The sequence below is a fragment of the Cariama cristata genome, unplaced genomic scaffold (genome assembly GCF_000690535.1).
Source record: "Cariama cristata isolate BGI_N322 unplaced genomic scaffold, ASM69053v1 scaffold46445, whole genome shotgun sequence".
Lineage (NCBI taxonomy): Eukaryota > Metazoa > Chordata > Aves > Cariamiformes > Cariamidae > Cariama > Cariama cristata.
In genome coordinates, this window is record NW_009617842.1 from 9303 (window position 1) to 31955 (window position 22653).

Consider the following 22653-nt stretch of genomic DNA (forward strand, 5'->3'; position numbering starts at 1 on the left):
GATCCCCGTGATCGCTGGACTTTATACCGAGTATTCCCGTGGGTGGGATGGAATAGTGCATTGATCAGGCCTGGGTCACCTGTGCCCTCTGCAGCTTCCTGGGGGTGAGACCACTCCTCTGCCTTCCCCCCATGAGGAGCCCAGCGGAGCCCAAGAGAGCCCGCAGGGAACAAGCACCCATCTATGGGCCTTTTCTGCGTAACAGTCCAGCTCCTGCCCCAGCAACAACTACAGACATTAACTGCCATCAGCTCTGAAAGCAGGCACTGCCTGAAACCTGTAGTCAACTTTCAGAAACTGCAGTTACTAAGAAAACTTAACTGAAGGAAAAAAAATCTGCTGAAAGCAGAAATAGTTCTGTTTCAGCCAAATCAGGACAACTGACAGGCATCCCTTTGTGAGTGTGTAGAGTTAATCTACAGCACCAGTCTCTGACTGATGTTTCTTTCCGTTTTCTTTGTCAGGTCGCAGGCTGTACCAGGATGGAGCCCTGAAGCTGCTTGGCCGCCTTTCCCTTCTCTCTGAAGATGTCCTGTTGCTGGCAAATGGCTTACCAAATCCTTTTTGTTCATCTGATCATCTCTGCCTGCTGGCTAGCTTTGGCTTGGAGATCTCCAGCCTCAGAGAGGGTTAGTGTTGGTTCCCTTTCCCTAAAGAAAAGCTGTTCTGAATATAGCAGGCGAAGCTCTGAATTGCACAACCAGCTTGCAAGAAAACTCTTTTCCTTGTTGTGCCCTGTAAGTCCCTTTCTCCCCTCACGGAAAGCAGGGGTGGAAGAGTTGGACTGCTTTTTGCATTGGTATTTTGTGGGTCTCTGCAAACCTGAGCTGTGTTTTCAGTGGGCTTCCTGTTGTATTCAGGCATGACCATCTCTTAAAGGGATCCTTATTCCACTGCTTTGTTTAGCAGAAGTTTTAGTGCCATGGGAACCAACATAACTCCTTTATTAGTCCCTGTGTGAGATCTTCAAGGAGCTGGGAAAGAGAGGGGCAACGCTGCCTACCTCTGTTTAGTTAATTGCTACCAAGGAGCAGGGATGTATATACCAATATTCTTTAACACCAAAACAATAGTTCTTTTAATTTCTCAGTGATAGTTTATGAAGTATGGTCCTTCTAGGACTAGTTGTCATGTTGCCTTTGAGAGTGTTGGCTCTGCTGACTGCTTGGAAATTACTTTTATTTAATAGTGTGTAAGGGCTACCTTACTGGCAGAAGGGTTTGTGTGGTTGAACAGTTTGTACACGAAGCTGCCTGCTGTGAGGATGGACCGGGGAATGGGATTGCCGGGAATGGGATTGCCAGGAATGGAGCCAGGGGTTCTGCAGTGCCACCCGCAGGAGCTCTGAAACTGCAGCAAAAGCCTAGAGGCCTTGAGGAAGGCTCCCTTCCTTTCTAGCAGTCTCAGAACGGTACCTAGTTTAACACTTGTAGGAAAAGTATTTACGATCTTCCCAGTGAATATCAGGTGGAAAAAAATCATCGTGTAAGGCACGACAACCCCAGGCAGCTATAGCTCTGTGAGGTTCCAAAAGAGAGATGAAAATGGAAGGCATGTGAGAGGCAGCAGAGCCATCAGATGGAAGAGCTGATACTTGTCACTTGCCCTGCACTTTCTCTGTGCCCTCGCTGTTCCGTTCAGCCTGCCAGGGCTCAGGTAGCCAACCTGTAGCTCCTCATGCGCCAGACTGAAGTTCACGCTACTGCTGTCTTCTGGACCCAGCCATGTTTAGATAGGTAGAACCTGTAGGACTGACTCCTGTCTCTTGACAGGCATTGGGAGGGAGGGGCGGCTGTGTAACTTGGAGCCAGGTTGTCAGTCATTTCGATCCCAGTGTACCCTTGGTGTCCCGTCAGTGTACTTTTGTCAGCAGTGGCTTGGCCAGTACAAAAACAATAGAACTGTACCTGTTCCTAAGGCAGATTCCCCAGTTCAGCCTGACATTTGGTGCTCAGTTTTTCTTTGAGGGATGAGAGCAATATTGGCAGAAACATTATCAGTCTGCTGCTCACAAATGAGGCAGAGAAATTTGGTCCCACCTCAGGTTTTTGTGGGAAGGTACAAGGAAACTTGAAATACTGTTGTTTTTTCCTGGGTGATATTGGGGGAACTTTCATATTTTAAATGTTACTTTCTTTATTGAAAAATAAAATTCTTCTAATCTAAGAAAAAAACACAAAGTAACTACAGCACCTTGTGGTCCTGGCAGCGGGACCCTCTGAGGACTTGCTCAGGGAGGCTTTGCTGGCTGGGATGAGGAAGAGGAGAGGACAAATTAGCTACACAAGATAGTAGTAATGAGACTTGAAGAGAGGGAAGAAGTGGGCCTAGCTGTTGTCTCCCAGCACATCCCCAAATTCCAGAGATGATTTATTTGGCATTGGGCTTGTCTTGCAAAATGGTTTGCGTTCAGGAGCGCTTCGCCTTCTCCCAAAGAAAGCAAGTATCTTTTACAGGTCACTTCTGCTTTGTTTCTTCACAGCTTACAGGGTGTGTGGGGATTGTGTTCTGTGCCCATATGATTGTGTAAGGACTGCATATTCCCTTCTTTCCCCTGCCAGATGGTGTGGTATTTGTCTGGTGATGTGTGGACGGCTTTTGCTACCCCAGTTGGGATAACATGGAGGAGTCTGTATAAGTGAACAGCAATCTGGGGGTGAATAAGTTCGCAGCTTTGTTTGCCCTTAGTTTCACAGGTAATGGTTCTGGCATGGCACTGATGTTTGTACATGGAGAGGGATGCAGAGCTGTGTATTTCTATGGCCCTGTTTATCTGACAGTTGCACTAATTTCTGCAAGTACTCATACTCTAATTTTTTAATTGGTTGTATTTGTAAAGGAATGAGAGGAAAGGGAAATTGGTGAACAGAGAGCTTTATTTTCTGCCAGGTTTGAAAAGAGGTTGCCAGAAAACAGCCTGGCTGCAGATAACTCCTACCAGCTGGTAACATTGTAATAGGAAACTTGGAAGATGCTAAAGGTTTAAAAGCAACCAACCAAAAGGAAAGCAAAAAACACTGTGGCACATAGTTTTGGGACTTACAACTTTGGCTGTCTGCTTCAGTTGTAATTGCTGGCTAGGTCTGATGGTCAATAGATGAGGGTCTGTGTGTGTGTGAAAGCAGCCCTCCTGCCCACCTATTGAGACCCATAAGGTGTGCACAGTACACCATCAGGTGAACTGGCTGCCCCTGCACTCGTCAAAGCACCCTGACAATCCTGTGATGTAACTGAGGCATAGGAGCTGTGCTTCAAGATCACAAGTGCTTCTTCCATTTTATTTAAACCAAAGACTTGACTTTTCTTTTGGGCAACTTGCGTGAAGACATCTCTCAGGGAGGTGTTAAGGTTCCAGCTATATTTTGTTGGAAAATCTAATGTTCCGTGGGTCAAGCTAATACTTTCTCTTTCAATACGTGAAATAGAATGGTATGAACTTGGAATGGTTAAGTTGTTGAATGCTGGATATGGAGTCACATGCTGAGAAACTCCAGGAGAATGCCTGTAAGTCCTCTGATTCTTCTTTCTGAAGGTTAGAAAGCTCCCAGAGGGACCTGCAGCTCCTGAAGCCCTGGCTCACACGTGCTTCCTTGGACATTCGTAGGTGAAAGTATTGCAGAAATGCAGGACCATTGCTAGTGGCTACATACAGACACACAAAGGCAGAGTTGAAGAGTTGATCGCTGTGGTTTCTTTAACCACTCTCCCTGAAGCTCTGGTATAGAGCTGTACAGAGTTGGCCTGTTTCAGGAAATTAAAGAAGTCTGTTTTCTAGAGCAATTTGGAGTTAACATCAAATGGATCTGGAGACCAGTGAATGCCTCCAGCTGTTGAGGACTATAGGAGAACTTTGGAGGTTGAGTGGGTGGAAAGAGTCCCTGCCTCTAAAATAGCAACTAGTGTATAGTAGTAGGGAGAAAATAATGTGTTCTGTGATGCTTTAAGAATAGCATGCAGTGAGATAATAAGAGGCTGTGGTAATGAGCAACTTGTGGTGGGATGCAGAACTAAGATTCCAGATGTAGCTCTTAGCACTGTTTCCTGACCTAAATACATGACTGGTTGTCATTAGCACAGCTTTCTGATGAATTAGAGAGGGGTCTGTAAATGGCTATGAAAGTGGAACAACAGGAATATCTGCTATACTCAGAAAGGGAAGGTATCCTAGAGGTAGGATCATCTATATCATCTTAGTGGTGATGTAGAGCTCAGGGAGACTGGTGCTTAGGGGCAGGGATGCCAAAGACCACTGGCAGTGTGCATACATACTCTGTTATCAGTCTCCAAAGCTGCAGGAGTATGCAGCTGTATAGACAAACACATATTTGGCAAAGTATCTTTGCTAGACAACAGCTTAGATTGCACCACAGCTGCTAGACTGTCTTTAGTTATGCTATTTAGAAGTTGGATTTTCTTCACTTCTCAAAATTTAAGTTCATCGCTTCAGGAGGATGCCCTTTATAAGCAGTTTTCCCAATTATGTGGGATGGGAGGAGTGGTAAACAATATAATTGCTCTAGTTTCTTTCCTTTTCTTAATAAATGAAACTTGGCTGCTGCTGAGGTTTTCTTTCTCCATGCCTTTTCCTTATCTCTCCAGCAGCTGTGTTCCCACGACTGCCATATCCAGTTATCTTTCTGCATTACTGATGTGTATTTTTTTTTTCTGCAGCTGTGTTCCTTCAGTTAAAAGCTACGGGTGGAATTCTTTAGGGCTAAGTCTTATTATAAACTCAACATTTAAATAGAGTCAAGCCATAAGCTAGTGAGTTCCCTCACCTCTGAAGAGTTAAGTGGGAAGGGTGGGAGCTCTGAAACCAACACTTAGGGAATAACTCTTGTTGTATAAAACAAAAAAAAAAGGTAAAGATTTATCATTAGTGCCCTGTAGGCCACTTGCTTTGTGAAGCACAGACCTCTGACATATATGTGACCTTAGTTCCTTTTTTCTGAGGAGTCTCTTGGAGGCTCTAAGCACAGTTCAGCGTCTCAGAGAGAATCTCTTTTAAGAGCGGATCAAGGTACGTGTGCTGCTCCTAATGATATTTGAGAGTGGTGTTGGCAAATGCTCTGTGAAGCAGGGTGTTGCTGCAGTACAATTTCTCCTCCCATTGCCACCACCTCACTAATGAACGTTTATTGGATATCCTGTTAGGGATTTGCAGACACATCCATGGTTCATCCAAATGCAGGTGAAATCTTTTGTGGCTCATCTAAAAGAGGAGTCCAGAAGCCTTAGTGGGATAACATCTTCTTTCGGTAGGTTTCCTGTTGTGCAAGTGAATTGAATTGCTGGCTTAGACCTGCCCCTTACCAGACTGTAGCTGCCTGGCCTGTAGTGCCTTCCATAGCGCAGTCACACTGGAATGCGCAAGCTGCGTGGTCACTACCATTGAATGTACCGCATCATGTTTCGAAGTATGATACTGAGTTTCTGTAGAGAACTCACCTGCTATAATGATAACCAAGTTGACTGATTTAACAGCTGGCATGCCTCAAGCTCCTTCCTTTTGTCAGCTGTACAAGTTTGACTTCTCCTGTCAAGACACGTTATCCTCCAACTTCCACTAAAAGTGTCATTCTAATCTTGAAGCTCTTTTTCCTTTTATTTATTTTAAGATTTATTTATTTTATTTCAGATCTAGACTGCACATTCAGCTCTAAAGGAATAGGAATGCTGTATAGTATAGTATATGCTGTATAGTAGAGCTGGAAATTTTTTCCTAACTTTGGTTAGACAAACACAGCAGCTTTCAAGGTGCTGAGGTGGCAAATGGGAGGACTAGACTAGATGCTGGCATGTGCTACAACAAAAGATGCATTTGTTCCATCCAGTCTTTCCTTTTATACACAAAAAAGACTTGACTTCAAGCCTTAGCAATGTTATTTAGTTTTTTAGTCCTTTCTAGATGGGAAGCCTTCTAGAGCAGTCTTAGGTTTATTCAGTTATTGGCCCCTTTCAGGAGCTGCTACTGAACTGGGGGTAGGTGAAAGTAGTAGGTATTCTAAATCTATTCCTCTCCTCCCTTCCTCCCCCAGGGTGAGGTTGGCAATAGGATGGCAGTCACTCTTTGCCAAAATAAAAATACAATCCAGGAAAGCCAACTCAGCTGAGTTAACTGAAGCCCGCAAGGGCCTGCTATCCACAGCACGTCATGCAACCTTTGCCTTCTGTGATCCTGCAGTCTCTGCATGAATGGTGCTCTTAAGGCTCAGTCTCACACTCTCATGAATGGATTTCTATATGCTTTTAGGCATGTGAGAGCCTTAAGTTTTGCAGTCTTGGGCTTCTCCATGCAGTAGCTGACTGGGTTTCTTAATTTTTTTTTTTTAATTACTTCTTTGCCAAGTTCTGTATCCTTTCCATGATAAAGTTTTTTCACTAAAGTCCAAGTAGCATAATCTCTAACTGACTTAAAAACCTAGAGCTGCAGGAACTACAAGTTGTGGGGAGAAAGTCTGATCTAAGAGGGAGCAGAAAATCTTATTTTTAATCTCAGCTGTGGCCAAGTCACTGTTTTGCCATTCTCACTCCATTGTTTAGCAATCACCCTGAGCTCTATGTCTATAGGGGCTTTAGGAGTTACCTGATTTTTGGCAAAAACTGTAAGACATGGGGCAGAGGGTATTTTGAAGCAAACATCTGAAGTAGAGGTTTATAGAAGTCAGAGCATTTTAGTCGTGTTTTGTTTTTTTTTTTTCTAATATTATTATTAATAGGGGAGAAAAGCCTTTGACTGCTGCTGAAGTCTGTTGTCAACTCCTGGGCTTAAGCACAGGCCATGCAGGCTTATGAAGTGGCTACTTTCTTCTTTTATGTCTTCATACTGTCTACTAGCTACTGTGCAATTACTTCCCCTCAGGGCAGAAGTTGTTCATGTAATTAACTTAGCTAAGAGGGACTATTGCGTGTGCCATTCTCTTTGGAGTAACAGGTTAGGGGGTGTTTATTCCTTTACTCTACATGCCGTAGGCTTGCCTACATTCTGGCCCTGGGCCCAGCTATTACTCATTTCCCTAGAGAGAAGGGGTATGTTATGCCTGAAAGATGATAGCCTGAATAAAGTTGGATCCCCCTTGCTGGGGGAATGCACTGAATCTTGCAGCTGACTGTCCTTTATTAACCCAGCATTTGTCTTGAGAAGTCCTGGTGAGGTCATTAGTCTGGAAAGCCACTAAACTACAGACCTTAAGCAGAATTGCTTTTCAGGCCGGAGAGGGAGACTGGATCATATGTTGAAGAGTAGAGCAGTGCAAGCAGAGACTTGTGTTAACCCTTATGGTATTGTTTCAAGACTGAAATTTCTGTTGCTGCCTCCACTGACTTCTTTTTTTTCCATCCAGCCTGACTGGTGGCAGTTCAAGAGGAAAAGATGAGTTTTGGCCTTTGCTACACAGCCACATACACACTTCTTACCCTCTGGCAGCTGCCTCCTCTACATGTACAGACATACTCACCTGTTCAGATAATTGAAGGAGAATGAGGGTTCTTCTGTGTCCGTACTGTTGCAAGTACAGGGCATCTATACATAATCTGTCTGATACTGTCACTCAAGGCTGTGCCTTTGGCTTCTCAGCTGACAACAGGAAAGTTTAAATCAAAAAGAAAGACAGTACAGACATCTTGTTTTCTCTGCACAAGCTGAGAGCAGTACAGAGGGAATTTTATTGTCTAAGTGTCAAAGGAAGCAGGAAGAAGTATCAACATGAGGGCTATGGGAAGTGCAGTAAGAACTAAATCTAAATACAAGTTCTGTGTTGGCTACATAAGAACAGAGAACCACACTGATTAATTACAAAAAGACACACATGATATTGTTCTTAAAGAAAGAAACCTTCCATTTCTTAGTTCTGAGCTGTACCAGTGATAAAGATGTAAATGGTTTTGGAGCACCCTATCAGTGCTAGAGTAGAATACTGATGTGCATGGAAGAGGACCACTGTGGTCCCACTAGCACCATCTCAGCCCTGACCTGGAGGGAAACTCTGCTCTGCAGAGATTACAGGGGATTCAGTAGCCTTCTGGACCTAAGTTGAGTTGCTTTTGAGCAGACAGGGCCAGGGCACCACTGAAGGAGAGTGGTTGTGATACAAGTAAACACCTGCTCAGAAAACAGACAAAATTATTAAATTCCCTAAGGAGTTCAGCTTGGCTGTAGAGGGGCCATCTCCACCTTGCTCTGGCAGAGCAAACACCAAGCCAGAATAGCACTTGCTTTCTGAATTTATAAATCCATAATGCAGGCCTTTATGTGGAGAGGACAACAGTGTGAGACCACTGGAAGCCAGAGTTGCACACACAGTACGTGTAGGACACAGGGCACCTCCTGCTTATATCTAGGGCCTGATCATCAGGAGCACTTGAAATACTGCACTTAGAAGGAGCAAGTGGCTAAAGCAACCACCTGCAGTGATTAACCAGAGCTGCTGGAGCAAGGTCAAGCCCATCTAATCCAGAGTCTTGCCCTTTGGCACCTGGAGCATTCTTCTGGTCATTATGGTTTCTTAAATGCCACAATTTTAAGGACAGTCATGTTTCAGTCTATACAACACCACATGTGAGCCTGCCTTAGGAGACAGGCACCTGATTAAGGCTTTCACCTGAAATACTTTAAAAAAAAAATAAAATAAAATCTTCATGTTAAGCAGATCTGATGACAGCAATACAGCTACTGCATGAACAGAAACTGTTTCAACCACAGTTCTGGTGGCATTTATTCTAGTAGATCCAAGCATACTATGTACTGACCCATACACAGTGGCACACCGGTAAAATAATAAACTGAAAAAAGCGCTCCACTCCCAGCTAAAACACTTGCTAACAATTGCTTAAATTCCTAAAGTCTCATTTAGCTTATCATATCAGTTAAAAAAAAAAAAAGGCTGTGTGTCACAGACTGATGGACACCCAGCCCCACTCTTTAGTATATAAATTTGTATCAGTGACACCGTAGCGGAAGGTTTTGCTCACTAATCCATTCATTCATTAAAAAAATTGCAAGGGACTTGTCTACATAGAAGTATAAAGAGGAACTCTTATTTCAAGGTTCGCATTACTTTTAAAATAGGTTTGCTAGTAGTAGGTCAGCATTTGTTCAAGTCTTTCAAAGCTCACCTAGACTTCACATACAACATAGGCAGTGTCTATCCATTCATAGTGTATGGATGCAGTTCCCTTCCAGAGTTCAGAAGGACTTGAACTGCAGAACAGACATCAGATGAGACCTAAAAAATTTACACCCCAGAGCTATAAGAGTGTTCATATTAATATTTAACATTAATTAATAGGACTCCTCAAGTTCCATCTTTTTTGTTCTGCAGGCACTAAGAAGTGTGAGTTACAGTCTAGTTCCTTGTTTTCATTCCTTCTCTGTAGCTCTAATGACTGCAGAAATTAGAAGACTCATCTCCAGCCTTTTTTTCCTTATGGTTAAAGGCAGACAGACCAGAAGCCAGAGCAGGTGGATAAGGGAGGAAAGAAGTGGAAGTGCAAAAGTTCGCCCTTCATTGTACCCTCGGGTTTCTCACAGCATAAAACTGGATTGCGCTAATCCTCTCTGTCACAGGGAGATGCTGTCTTGTTTGTTAGCAAGGAAGCTTAAACTTTGTATTGAAGTGATTCATCTTGTTATAAAGATGGGGGAGCAAGAGCAAGAAGGGGAGAATTGTTTGGTCATTTTTCCAGTTTCTTGCACCATCTGGTAAACTGGAGATGCAGAAACAATAAGGGGCAGGAATTTTACCACACAGAGAAACATAGTAGAAGGCTTGAAATAGTAACCCTAGTACAGGGCTCATGTCTGCTCCTGTGCCCGTCTTGAGAAGTCATCAACATTAGATACACAAGGAGAATTAAATGCCTCCTAACATACATAATTGTGCAACTAAATCTTGAAAGAGCATATTGTTGTCTGGCTACAGCTAAGGATTAAGAGACCTTGAACTCCACCTGTCATTCGTTTCTTAAATGTCCGCTTCCTTTGGTTTTCCAAGGTATTGGCCTCAGTTACATCCTGCAGGAAAGTGCTTAATTACCAGGTCCAACAAAGCATTCTGTTTTAAGCCATTCTGCCCTGGTGATCTAACACTGCTGAGCGTCCCTTTTGCCCTGCTCTCAAGAAAGCATCATTAGCTTGCAGCTGATCCCTCACTTGCCCCATCTGTTTTGAAGTCTTCCTCCCCCCCAGCACACTTCCTTTCCTTTCCATCTAAAAAGGCTCAAGTCCGTCCAGCTAGTGAATATGCTCTGTATGAAGCTACTAATTAATCTGAAGAGCTTTCCAGTTACCCTGAATTAACGAACTAACCAACCAACCAACGTCATGGTGAGGATGCATCATAGTTTTATCTAAGTGGCTTTTATACTTTTTTTTCTGGATTTCATCCACTTTAATAAAACCTGACATTCAGTCTCCCTTGCTGACTGCTGCCTGTATTTATTGTGTGATTCACAGTGGCACCTGAACTTGCAGTCCACTGCATAGCAAACATTATGCAAAGGCAGTTTGTGGCTTCCAAGTGACCCATACTATTTACAGATAACTGTGGTACCTTTACAGCTAACATCATCTTTAACATCCAGACACTAAACAGGTTAATTTACAGCCACACAAAATTCGACCACAGGACACGTTCAAACAGGTGCTTGGCTTGCTAATGCTGTCTAATTTCAAATTGTTGCATGTAGCTGGACTGCGAGGGAAGGGACAGGTGTTGCACTGCACTGTGGAAACTAGCATCCTCTTCTGGGTTAACCTTATCTTGCATCAGCAGTTCTGCCACCTCCCTGTGGATTGTCCTCCTGGTCATACAGCATAGCAGAAAAGGACAGACTATAAAGAGAGCTTGGAAGGACAGACTGCAGTGGTATGGATATAGTGCCTTGCAAGTTACATCACTGTTCAGGATGTACAATTAGGAACCTGTAAGGCCTGAGTTAAATCGCTTGTGGGTGGTGCTTCAAGGATTAACACTGCTTTAACTTGACAGAAGAGCCGATTTGTTTGGGGATAAGAAGCCATTCTCTGCCACCAAAATAGCACTGCTTATATGAGGGTGTGGCACAGCCGTACTCAACAAAACACCTGGTAGAGCTAAGCTCCATCATCCTTCTAACAAGTTCACGGGGAAGAATAAGCCCAGTTCTAACAAAATTAAATATGTAGTATTTCAGAAAGTTTAGCTCCTTGTCAGTGCTGTGATAAAACAAAACTCCTTTTTTCCCAAGGATACTTCCACTCCCAAGCTCAGTTTTTGCGTTCCCTAGATCCACGCACCCAGATCACTTCCAAGGCCATGCTGTTCTGACTTCTGGCAACCCCCCTGTTTCTAGGCCCTAGGACTCAAAGAGGGGTCTGACAACACTCCAGATTTCTGACAAGCATTACACTGCTTATTTAGTAGTCCAACACTCCCCTGAAAAGAAGTGTAGGAAGAGTCAAGGCTGTAAGTGGGCAGAGAGGCCCAGCCCAGCCCAGCCCTTTGGGGAAGGCTAGCGTAAGTGGTGCTGTTAAATACTGCAGCTATCTGAAGAGCCAGAACACAAGCACAGCTCTGGGACTGGGATGGGGAACTACTTTCAGGAGGCTCCAGGCTGAGCTGTCAGGAAAGCAGCTGCAATCTTCTCAAGCAGGGCTTCCCAACAACAGGTGTCTGTAACTCTAGCACTAACACTACAGTGAGGAAGGAGCAAGACCCTTGTGGAAAGGAAAAATGCTTGTAAAACCTGTTCACATCATTAAATCCTTCTTTAACTATTTACTCTTAAAACTCGTACCTCAGTGACTGAAGTGCCTTCTGCAAGCTTTCACAGTAGCAGTCACTAGAAGTTAATAGAGAGAAGGCTGATGAAGATATGACTCAAAGTTCAGGCTTCCCACCAGCCCCTGCCTGCCTCTGCCTCCACTGCTGGGGCGATTGAGGTCTCTGTGCCTGTTTTCATATGGCAATGGCATAGGCATATCCTGACCCACTCAACCACAAAAGGACTTACAGCAAACAGCTCACCAGCATCGCAGTGGGCAAAGAGGATCATCTGTCGACCCGTTCAGAGACAATGAAATGCTTTGAAATAGGCAGGACTAAACACACAAGATGTGGTTTCTCTGGATGAGAGGCCCTTGTATGATCAATAAATCAGGCTGAGCAAATTCAGCCCTGTCTCTCACAAGAGCAATGCTAAACAAAGTGTTCATAAGGACAAAACCAGGAGTTTTTGCACAAGATGTGGGGGCCATCCCATTCCAGAATCACTTCTCTCTCAGCCCTGCAGGCCTTGCATGAGTTGAAGACTTCTGTGCAGACAGGGAAGAAGTACTGTTGACAAGATACTTCATCTACTTGCTGTCAACGCAAAAAAATTGATAGCACGTCTGCTGACCCCACTCATTTTGTATTCTTCCTGCAGCAAATTCCCACCAATGTACAGATCTTTTTTATTTTTTTTAAAAAATACTTGTTTCAGTGAACTAAGATGGACACCTCTCCCAGAAACAGGCAGGTGAATCCTCTGGGACCCATGGGATCCAGCTCTGGGACTGGCCCACTAGGAAGTACCTGGGAAGATCAGCATTCTGTTCCGCTCCTGCTCCCTTGTCCCCTTTGTCAGAATCACTGCAGGTGGATCCAGGTCCCAGTTGTGGCCAGCAAGAAGTCTGTGGAGCCAAGCACACAAGGCACAGCTCTCTTCACACCCGGATCTGGTACCCATTGAGGTCTGGCATGGCTTTGGAATCGGCAGGCTTCTTCTCACCAGATGGCCTATGAGCAAAGAGGGCAAGAACTATTCAGAAGGTGCTGCACATAGAGATGGCAGCACAGGAAAAGGTACAGAAAAGCTTCAGACTTATCCTACACTATTGAGGGCAGGATTATTCTGCAACCTCCAGTAATTCTCCCAACGATCTCCACAGAAGAGAATGCAGGTTAGGAAGAGCAGGAGGTCCACTCTGGTACCCAAGATCAGTTTCAGGAAAACAGTCTCACTGACAGCAATGTAATTTTTGGAATCTCTTTAGGGCACAGGTCTGTGAGACACCAGAGCTCAGACCCCTGTGTAATGTTAAATATCAGCTACCAAGATCACTGTCCATTTGAGCTGCCTTCCTCCTCCCTGCCAAAACAAACAAAAATCCCCAGCTGTCCCCTGACTCCCCAAGCAATGATAAACTCACAAAGGCACAGAATAGGGAAGAATGCTACTGCAAGTCAGAGAAGTATCCCCTGTTATAAAGAACCCCAGTAAGACATCAGGAGGATCCAAAACCAGACAGGAAGGTGTAGTCTGTGAGTGCAACAGAGATGCTCTAGAGAGGTCTTCTGCCCAGCAGCCCCACTCACCGTCGGTCCCCACGGCTGTTGCGCCGATGAGGGCTGGCCTGACCTCTTTGTGGAGAGGAGACATCTTTCTTTCTGTCCTTTGTGGGAGATGGTGGCCCAGTTCCTTTGCCAATCTGCCAGAAAAATTAGAGTAAGAGCAACATGAGAAGGAAACCAATACGAATAGTAACCAGAAAACACAAAGCCTAACAACAATTAATTATATGGGAATAAAAGACAAAAGGCAAGGCAAGTGCATCAAAAATGCAAAAGCCAGAAAAAACAAGCTACAGTGACAGCTCTGTATACAGTCCAAGCTAATCGCAACTGCAGTACTGCACAAGCATCCATTAGGGGACCAGCCCATATACAGAGGAAAAGAGCCCCCAGCCTCCAATTCACCCTCTACTCCACCACCATCTAGGAGAGCCTCCTGCCACTTCATTCCCCCATCACACAATCAGCCAGGCAAGACAGTGGATGCCGCAGAAAACTACTTCTCCATCCTTGCTGCTTACCTTTAGCCTCATGTCACGGGCATGTCTCTCAAGCTCTTTGCGGAAGTCTTCCCGGGTTAGCTTGTCTAGATCCAGGATGGAGTGCTTCCACTCAATCTGCTCCACACTGTGTGGGTCATGGGACACACAGTGGCCCAGCTTCACCTTTTTGAGAGTGTGCCAGCAGCGGCGATATGCCTCCTCGAAGTCAAAGATGAGTTCGCTCAGTGTGCGGAAGACGGGTGCTTTGTACATGAGCTCCTCACGTCGGCTGATGCCCAGTGCCCCATAGCGGCCTCCAAAGTTCACCCCCAGCACAATGTGTCGGAAGTAGTTCCCTGAGAAGTGGGTTTTGAAGCTGATGGGGAAACGGTCCAGCGTGGTCATGTTGTTGGTGAGGTAACTGAGAGCAGCCACTATTCAGGAAACAACCAGTGATACCATTTTCTTGACAAGATACTTCCTTCCTGCTCCAAAGCCTCCCAGCCTGCTCAGCAGACTCGCCACTAATTCAGGCATCACATAGGCAGGATTTGTTCTCTGGATCAAGAGTCCAGCTCATTGCAAGCTGCCCTACTTTCAGCTGGGTCATGGGGAAACCGCACTTGGCCTCCTCAACAAGACAGTCAACAAAGGGAAGTTAATTTCAAGGCAGTTTTGTGAAGCAGAAGCTGCAATGCTAACGCCTCAAGTGTACTGTATTCCATAGCTCCCAAATTGTTAATGCTGTAGCATTATTCCTCAGTTTCTTTTAGTCTCTTTTAACTAGCTACTATTTCACACACAAACTGAGGAAACTTCAGGTCAAAATACTCAGCAGACTACCCTTCTGAACCGTTCACTTGCCATCTCTGCCCATCCAGGTGGCTTTGCCAATGTGCATTAAGAATCTATAGCCTGAGTGACATAGACTAAGGCTGGAAGATAACTAGGAAAGATGCGTACTTGAAGACGGCACATGTCTAGAATTAGTAAAGGTATCGCCTAAGCTGGCAGGCAGTGTTAGACATAATAGTAAAGTGACATATACCATAATTAGAAGTTGGGGAGGATCCCTAACTTATTTTAATGTAGAACACATGCAGGCAACATTGCAGTAGAGGAACAATGTTATCCACAAAGGACTTCCTGACCTAACTCTAGCTAATATTTTTGCCTCTCCTTAGATCCTTCCTTTATCTTTTACTCTCTTGGAGAGTTGTCCAGAGCAGCACCACCCTTCTTAGGGAAGGAGGAGCAACTCTGAAGAAGTAGTTCTGATATTTCAGAGAATTGCTTGGATTTGGATTTTATTGGTGGGTTTTTTTGGGAGAACTGGGGAGGGAAAACAGAGGGATGTGGGACTTGGTGACAATATTATCAGCAGCCTCAAAGCATCATAAGAGAGCAGAGGAGAAAACACAAGGATGGGCAGACATGCAAAATTCCAAGAGGAAAGGATACATTCCCAGGATCACAGCTTCCAGGCATTTTATTGGCAGGGCCTCTTTGGTCATTTCTTTGGCCAGGTCCATCAGCCTGCAGAGTGGGACAAGGGAAAGATGAGGACAGTTAGAGGAGGGCTTGTGCTATGCAAGTACGGCCAGTTCAGCCCTTTTGCACTATATATGTAAGGCAGGTTTCCAGGACAGAAGGTGGCTCACTGAGGACAGGGAACAGAACAAAATATCTTCTTTAGGAAGATATTAAATCCAAACCAGGTCTCTACCACATGCTGTCACTGCTTACAAGGAACTCCCTTCAGTGAGTTACAGCAAAGATGCCTGCTAGGCCAACCTCTGTTCTCAGGGAGACCACACTGCTTGGCTCAGTGAGTTCTGGATGGACACCAATGTGGCCACAAGCAGAAGCCTCAAAGAGCCAACATCCAGCAATGTTTGCCTCACAAGGTTCAAGGACAGTGAAGTGCTCTTCTCTGCCTTCTCTGCATCAACCCTACTCTCTGTTCAACAAATACTGTGGAGTAGACATTGCACTGGTTACAACACAAGACATTTGGGGTCACATAAGTCTATGGATTAGACCAGTACTAAGAAGCCAGTCTTGGTAGACTCCCGATATGCTGGCCAAGAGAGTCAGTGAATGTCAAGTGCTTATCTCCAGGAACTTATGGGGCCTAGCTCTTCCCAGAATCTGCAGTCAGGAGAATCCCCCTTCTTCAAAGTATGAGACACCAAAAGCTTAGTGACGCTCGATTCTGCAAAGGGACTCACAGGAGCAATGAAGTTAGACCTGTAAAGATACTTAGCTTTTATGAAGCTTGCTTAGGGCAGGACCTAATTTCAGAATCCATCAGAAGTTCATATAGTTATATTCCAATTAGAAGCAGGCAAAATCTGCACATCTTTGAAATAAATTTGCATTATTTTACTGGATTTACAGATTCATGACAACAGAATGTACTCTTGTCCTTGAGAAAGGCCAGATACAGCTCTGCCTAGCTGTGCCTTGGGCAACAGACAATAAAGTCACCTAAAGTAGGATGGAGCTGCAGTACTGACAGCCCTGAGTGCCACCTAGACCATGGCCAGGGGATGGAAAAAAAAAGCAGTGGGTATAGCAGGACCCCAACATCTTAAAGCAAGGATTAAATGCTGTAGGGGCTGCCAGCACTTACCCAGTCAGAGGTCTGCTCTTCTTAATCTCAAAGAATTGTGTCCCAGTGTGATTGTACCTGGAGGCAAGAAGTTAAGGGCTTGGCAGCTTGGAAAGTAGAGTTTGAAGAAAACCTGTCTGAGGAACTTTCATGTTACTAATCTCACAGCAAAGTCATGATTCCACAAATACAACAGCAATGCAAGAAAGTCCCCACCTGCCTCTTCTGCATTTCTCTGATTTATTTCCTTCTTGTCAATTCTTCTCTTTCTCCTGCACACACACAGGTTTCTACTCTATTTCCCAAAGGTCCATGCTGACAGTACATGCTCTTCTCAGCTTTCCAGTTACCAGGGCAGAACAAAGTTTGATAGATCTCTTCCTGCTCTGGTCTGCACAGAATGCACAGAGCATTGCAACATTCATGGTACCTTATTCTAAGACTGACTGGGACCCAATCCAGAGCACAACCACCTTAGAAGGGTGAGAAATGCCAAAAGGTCTGCCTTCTTTCCTTGTTTTAGGGCTGAAGCCAGAGTAGCTCTGTACCTCATCAGTCAGATTAGACTGTGCTTTCATGGCACGTACCTGCTGTCCAGCACAACAGGGATGGAGAAATCTTATTCCCAGGACACAGTCACACAGGCAACTGTGCATATAAAGGGGCAGGATACCACAGATGCACAAAAGCAGAGTGGCTGACTGTCCTTTAGACAGCTACAGAGAAGAGCGTTCGAGTAGGATGACCCCAGAGGCAGTTTTCTCGTCACCACAGCTCACCAGTGCCTAACAGTGAGGTGACTCAGTTTGTAGTCCATCTGAGAGCTGGCTGTCAGGGTCTCAGATATGCGTGTTTTTAACAAAATGGCACTGTAAAGCCACTGACCTAGAAGAGTGGGTAGTGGGGAAAAGCCCTTGACAACATGCCCATTTGTTACCTGGAATGAACAGGATCAGAAGGTAACTTGGGCAGGAAAGAAAAGACACAGAGCAGCAAGACAAACCATCATCCCATGTCCAGCTTCCTGTTTTCAGGGAGCAAGTTTCAGTTCCCCTCCAGCTACAACAGAATGAGCTTTTCTGTTCTTCACAGGGAAAGAAAGTCCCCTTGCTCTTTCTTCCTGGGTTATCACACCAGTGACTAAGGTAACAGTAAAGGATACTGAAGCTCCCTGATGTAGCGCTGTACAGCTTCCAGGCGCTCAGGGATGGGGGTGGACGGCTGGAACGCAGGCACACTTGGTATGGGAATCTGAAATGGGGAGCAGAACATAAATCACTGCTTCCAAGCCTCTCCAGCTTCTTGCTGAACTCAGTGGCACATAGCTACAGGGAGCGTGTTCCTCTGAAACCAGCCCCTTTTTGCTGCCTGAAGTGACCACACCAGGAGCATTCTTCTGTTCCCACACTGATCACTGAGAAGGCATTCAGAACGAAACACCACCACAGAGCTGCAAGAGAAACTGTGTGAAGGGGTCCTGCATTTAGGCAATGTTACATTGGAAGAATCAGGTAAAGTTAACTGACAAGACGAGATGCAAGACAGGAAGGGACCGAGGGAGCTTGGCCTCATTTGAGTATGCAAACTGGAAGGCACAAAACAAAAATAAGAGAAGGAGAGAGAGAGGCAAAAATGGAGAATGAGTTTCCCTGAAGCCACCGAAGCATGGAACAGTCCTGTAAGCAAGGGTATAAAGGTCTCTCGCTGCCTCCTGGCATCTCAGGTGAGCTGGCACTGACTAGGACACAGGCTTGGCAGCATCATGACTCCCCCCCTGCAGCGTTCGTTGCTTTGAATTACATGGTCAGAGGATGACTTCTGAAAGTTCACCATTCGAACTGACTGCTGTCCCATTCTGAGGCCTCAGCCTCGTGGATCCAGTCAGATTTTCCTCACCATTTGCTCCACAGGGGATAACTGCAGCCTTGTCAGCAGCTGAGAAAACGTGTCTAAGGAAAAAGAAGGGTCCTGTCCACAGGAGAAATATAATGGAGAAGGCACAAATTTGGTGTGACTGACAGGCTTGGAGAAACAGCCGAGCATTTTCCTTCTGAAGGATAGCTTATGACTTGCACGCACCCCTCTGATACCAGACTGCAGCTTTTCACAGCAGTTTGGTTTTTAGCATTTCAGTTCCTCCTCAGACTTCCCCCAGAGCTGGGCTATCCCCAGCTAAGAAAAAGTGAGTCAGAACCAGATCTTCCTTTGGGCCTTCCACTCTGCCATGCCCAGCTGCCTCTGCTGGCCATGGTTTTGTAGCCACCTGCACTGCTTAGCCACTCCACACCTTGCACATGTATTTCTATAGCCACTCATTTCCGTACCTCCTTCTTCTGCCCTGGGTTGGCACAAGTGACTGGTGAACCAGGTCAGGCACCTGAACCAGCGGAAAGCCAAGCCAGCAAGCATGGGTAGTTTTCAGTCAGATCAGTTCCCTGTCCTGGTTTGCCACATGGTCGCACTCGGCTTGTGCCCGCACAGCACAGAGGCCAGAGACTGCTTAACCTTGAGAGATGGGCTGTCGCTGCCTCTGGAAACTGCCATCTGTAAGTGTTTTTCAGTCTAGCTCCAGACACCATCACTGAGCTAAACTCAGTCTCTATCCATTTTCTCTCCCATGTTTTGATCTTTCTTTTCTTTTTTTTTGGAAAACTAAGTAGCGCCATTTGACCACTGGTACTCATTTTCCTGTTGTGCCAATTGCCATCTCCAGTGCCTGATTTCTGTACCCTGCTTGGAGCAAGCAGAGGCAGCACCGGCTGGCTCACTTGCAGGAGACGGCACAGGAATGGCAGGAGCAGATGTGAAACTGGGTTTGTTCAGCTGCAGCAGGAGCAGGGAAGGCTCCAGAGAGTGGTACAGGGATGGAGCCGTCTCTGGAACCGCACAAGCTGAGTCAGTTTGCATGCTGTGAGCTGACACACTGAGTCATAGGAAATCATTTCCAGGCAGAAACAATGAAAGAGGTAACAACAAGGACAGGCTGACTATTTAACTTTGTTTCATTTCTTCAGCATGGAGACTTTGATGCTTTTTGAGTGGAGACCAGACAGATTAAGTGCATGTTGACAGCACAGAGTAATGATTCTGGGTTGTTGCTCCTGCCTTTACTAGTACAGACCCCCAGATCCCCTTTTCCTCAAAGGACTATGCAACACTAAGATGGCATAATGGCAACCAGTTCAGCCGGGGACTAGTTAATTACGAAGAGCCTCCTGCACCTCAAGTAATTAAACTGATGAAAGTACAGCCTGCTCTCTCTCTCAGATCTGGGCCTGCAGCCCAGACTGGGCTGCAGTTTCTTTTGCATCAGGTCTATAGCATTTTAATGGGGCAATAGAAGCAGGAGGAGAAGAATAAAGACTCCATCCCTCAATCCCACACTGACAGGACAGGAGACCCTAATGCTTTGTTCTTACCCAGCATCATCCACTGCACATCTCAGAAGGGCTATAAATATTAGGCAGTCTTCACAATCCTCCAGAAAGGAATTTATTTGTGATAGAAAAGATAGGAACTCAGATCTATTTTGCTTTCCCTTTAGTTATTCTGAAAGCCGGAGAGAGCGAGCTAGGAAGAGGGCCCAGATTTCCCAGAGCACATACCTCTGCCAGGCTTAGCAGACTGACTGAACACGTCCTTGGTCCCTCATCACTTGTGTGGAGGGGTTGCATCACGCCACTCCTAGATTCACGCTCCCTGGCAGGCTGTACGCATGGGATTGGGACTCCGCTTTTAGAAAGGGGATCCTGAGATTTTCACGTACTAAGTGGGCCATGCTGTACATGAAACAAGGCAAATGGGAGCAAGGCACAGACGGAGCTCCACCTTTATCCATATCACAGAAGTGCTTTTTTGGACAGCTTAGTTTAGCAACAGTTTCTTTTATGGTGCTTAAATGTATCCAAGCGCCTCCCTAATCTTTCTTTTGCAAGCAACACGGGGAGCAATACCAATCCCAGTTGGTAGCCTGACTAAAGAAACTGGTTTTTCCCCTCTCTCTCTATGTGAACCCATTAGATGCAACACTTCCTGTCTTTGCCCTCATAACCACCTCATTTAAAATCCATCATTTCTTAATGAGGCAAGCACACATCAATTTGTATTTCCAGTGCGCACTCATTTGATGGTCCCAGAAGCTCCAAGCAAAGCAATACCCCACCCTGTTGCTAGAAAGGAGACGACCTACAGGAGGGCGGCACTCTCAAGCCTAGCGTGCACGGTCAGTCGCCCATGTCCTGCCACCATGGCACAGCTCGCTGGGTGCCCACTCACACCCAATCTACTGGAAGGAAATGGAGACCAGGGGGGATCTCTGAGCCCTCACACCTCGGTGAAAGACACAGCCCCTGCAGCTGATCTGTGTTACAAAGTCTGATCACAGCCTCCTGCGGTCATCATTTTACAGTGTTAAGTTTAGTTTATGGACAACTCTTTTGAGAGTTATTTCCCCCAACACCCAATACTGGATACCATTCAAGGCCAAAAATTTCAGAGTAGGCAAACCACTGTCTGATTCCCAACACCTAAAAAGGCCTATTCGCACTCCAGCACATGGAGAGTACCTGGCTTTTCAAAGGAGCTAGGCCTGTAGAGTACACTCACTGCCCTAACTCTCATCTGTTGCATCAGCCATTCAAAGAAACTTGATGTCACAGAGATGGGTGGTGATATAAGCAGCCCTCAAAGAGAAAAACACATCCCTAGAGGGGAAAAGGAGCTAGGGAAACAGAGCCAATCCATCCTTGCTGCTTCCTACATCCCAGCATCTTCTCAGCTGTATGCCTGGTGAGCTTGGGAATGGGATCTCGGATCACGGTGCGCTGAATAGAGTTTATAGATCTGGATCCCAGGGGTGCTAGCAGATGCCCCCAAAAATGGATAGCCCAATTTCACCTGTTATTGCAAGAGCTCATACCACTTGTGTCCCCCAACTGTAACCCTTTGGCATCAAGACTATAAAGTGAGAACAGTGGAAGTACTTCACATTAAGACCAAAACCAGAGGCTGAACACCGTATTTCCCTCCCCTTAATGCACTGGACTCTTGTTTGTGAACGTCTTTCTTCCATTTCCCTCACCTCTCCTGGCCAAATAAGCCCTTTTGGTTAGGAAATTAAGTAGTGTGTGTTCTGACTGATCTGAAACATGTTTTCATCCTTCACCCAAGCTCAGGACAAAGTCAGAGAGGAAGGAAACCTGAAAGGGAAGGAAAAGTCTAGTGGGGTTAGAATAGGGACTGTAATTAGGATTCAAGATTTGTTCTGTTTGCTGCCACAGATGCCTATAACTTTTCACTGTACAAAGGATGTTACATCACACTCTTCTCCAGAGTTCCTCGTGAAAAGCAGTACGGATTGCCTGTGCACTGTGTAATAGCATGTTCTTGCATACTTCAAACTGCCTTCCCAAGGAGGTAAGTCCTTGCTAAAAAAGCCTGAGCAGAAAAAACTTCATCTTTTTGTATTTGAATTTCCTCTGTTAGCATGATGGGAATACTCTCATAACCCACCAATGGAGTGACACACCAAATGTTTGCAGTGTCTTTTGTTCACAGGATGCCAATGAGAGGGGGAGATTTTTCTCCGGCTGAGGTGCAACACAGATAGCAACAATCACAAGAATTCACATGCAAATGTTTTAGTATGGCACAAGGTTAAGTGGAATGATTACCAGTTCCTCTTTTAGTGGAGCTATCTGCAGGGAGGCCAGGAACGCGCTTGGAAATCACATCTGACCCTACACCAACAACCAGAGCAACAAGCTCTGCAAGCGTTCACTAACTCCTCTTAAAACTCTTTGGCATCAAGAGCCTCTTTTCTGACAAACATCATTCTGTGCAAGAATGCCTATTGGTGTGGGAGACTGTACCCAAATCTAATTTCTTCTGGTTCAAAGACGCACCTCTGCCCATCTCGCTTACCCTCCCACCTCAAGTATTGAGACTCTTCTAAATTTAATTCTCCTCATATTTTCATCATTTATCCAGTCTTCCTCTTTAGGGCAATCCATCTCCCTCCCAGGGGGCTCGCACATTGGCCATCTGAGGTCTGTTTTCCAGCAAGGCCGCAGAAGAAGAGGGTGCTGCCGGCGGGCCAGGGCAGGGCAGAGCCCCGCAGACACCCTCCCGCCCCCCGAGTTGGAGCGTGGCTTTGCTTCCTGCGAGAGCACCCCCTTTTCCCGAGGGATCGCTCCCGAGCTGGCGAGCCCGGCCTCCAAGGGGGGCAGCCGAGCGAGCCCTCCCA

At 45.7% G+C, this 22653-nt stretch overlaps 2 protein-coding genes across 2 annotated transcripts in view; one reads left to right on the forward strand and one right to left on the reverse strand.

Annotated features, from left to right (window-relative positions):
- Positions 1-675, forward strand: part of ANGEL1 (angel homolog 1 (Drosophila)) — an 8226-nt gene extending 7551 nt beyond the window's left edge. Inside the window, exon 9 of the mRNA XM_009700635.1 lies at positions 465-675. Within this exon, the coding sequence (XP_009698937.1) occupies positions 465-634 (170 nt within the window). The 3' untranslated portion in view covers positions 635-675. The remainder of the gene's footprint in view (positions 1-464) is intronic.
- An 11567-nt stretch (positions 676-12242) lies between these two features.
- Positions 12243-20083, reverse strand: VASH1 (vasohibin 1). The gene is made up of 7 exons (XM_009700636.1): positions 20015-20083; positions 17572-17660; positions 16431-16487; positions 15257-15331; positions 13835-14216; positions 13338-13450; positions 12243-12758 (listed from the first exon to the last, which is right to left on the reverse strand). Exons 1-7 carry the CDS (start codon positions 20081-20083, stop codon positions 12686-12688), a joined length of 858 nt encoding a protein of 285 aa, XP_009698938.1. The 3' UTR covers positions 12243-12685.
- Between the last annotated feature and the right edge of the window lie 2570 nt (positions 20084-22653).

Excerpts from the sequence above, each read along its gene's own strand:
- VASH1 (XM_009700636.1), bottom strand. The coding sequence starts at position 20,083 with ATGCAACCCCTCCACACAAGTGATGAGGGACCAAGGACGTGTTCAGTC. Across the intron at positions 17,661-20,014 it reads GTCTGCTAAGCCTGGCAGAG|ATTCCCATACCAAGTGTGCC; the intron begins GTATGTGCTCTG and ends TCCCCATTTCAG. Across the intron at positions 15,332-16,430 it reads AAGAGCAGACCTCTGACTGG|GCTGATGGACCTGGCCAAAG; the intron begins GTAAGTGCTGGC and ends CCCACTCTGCAG.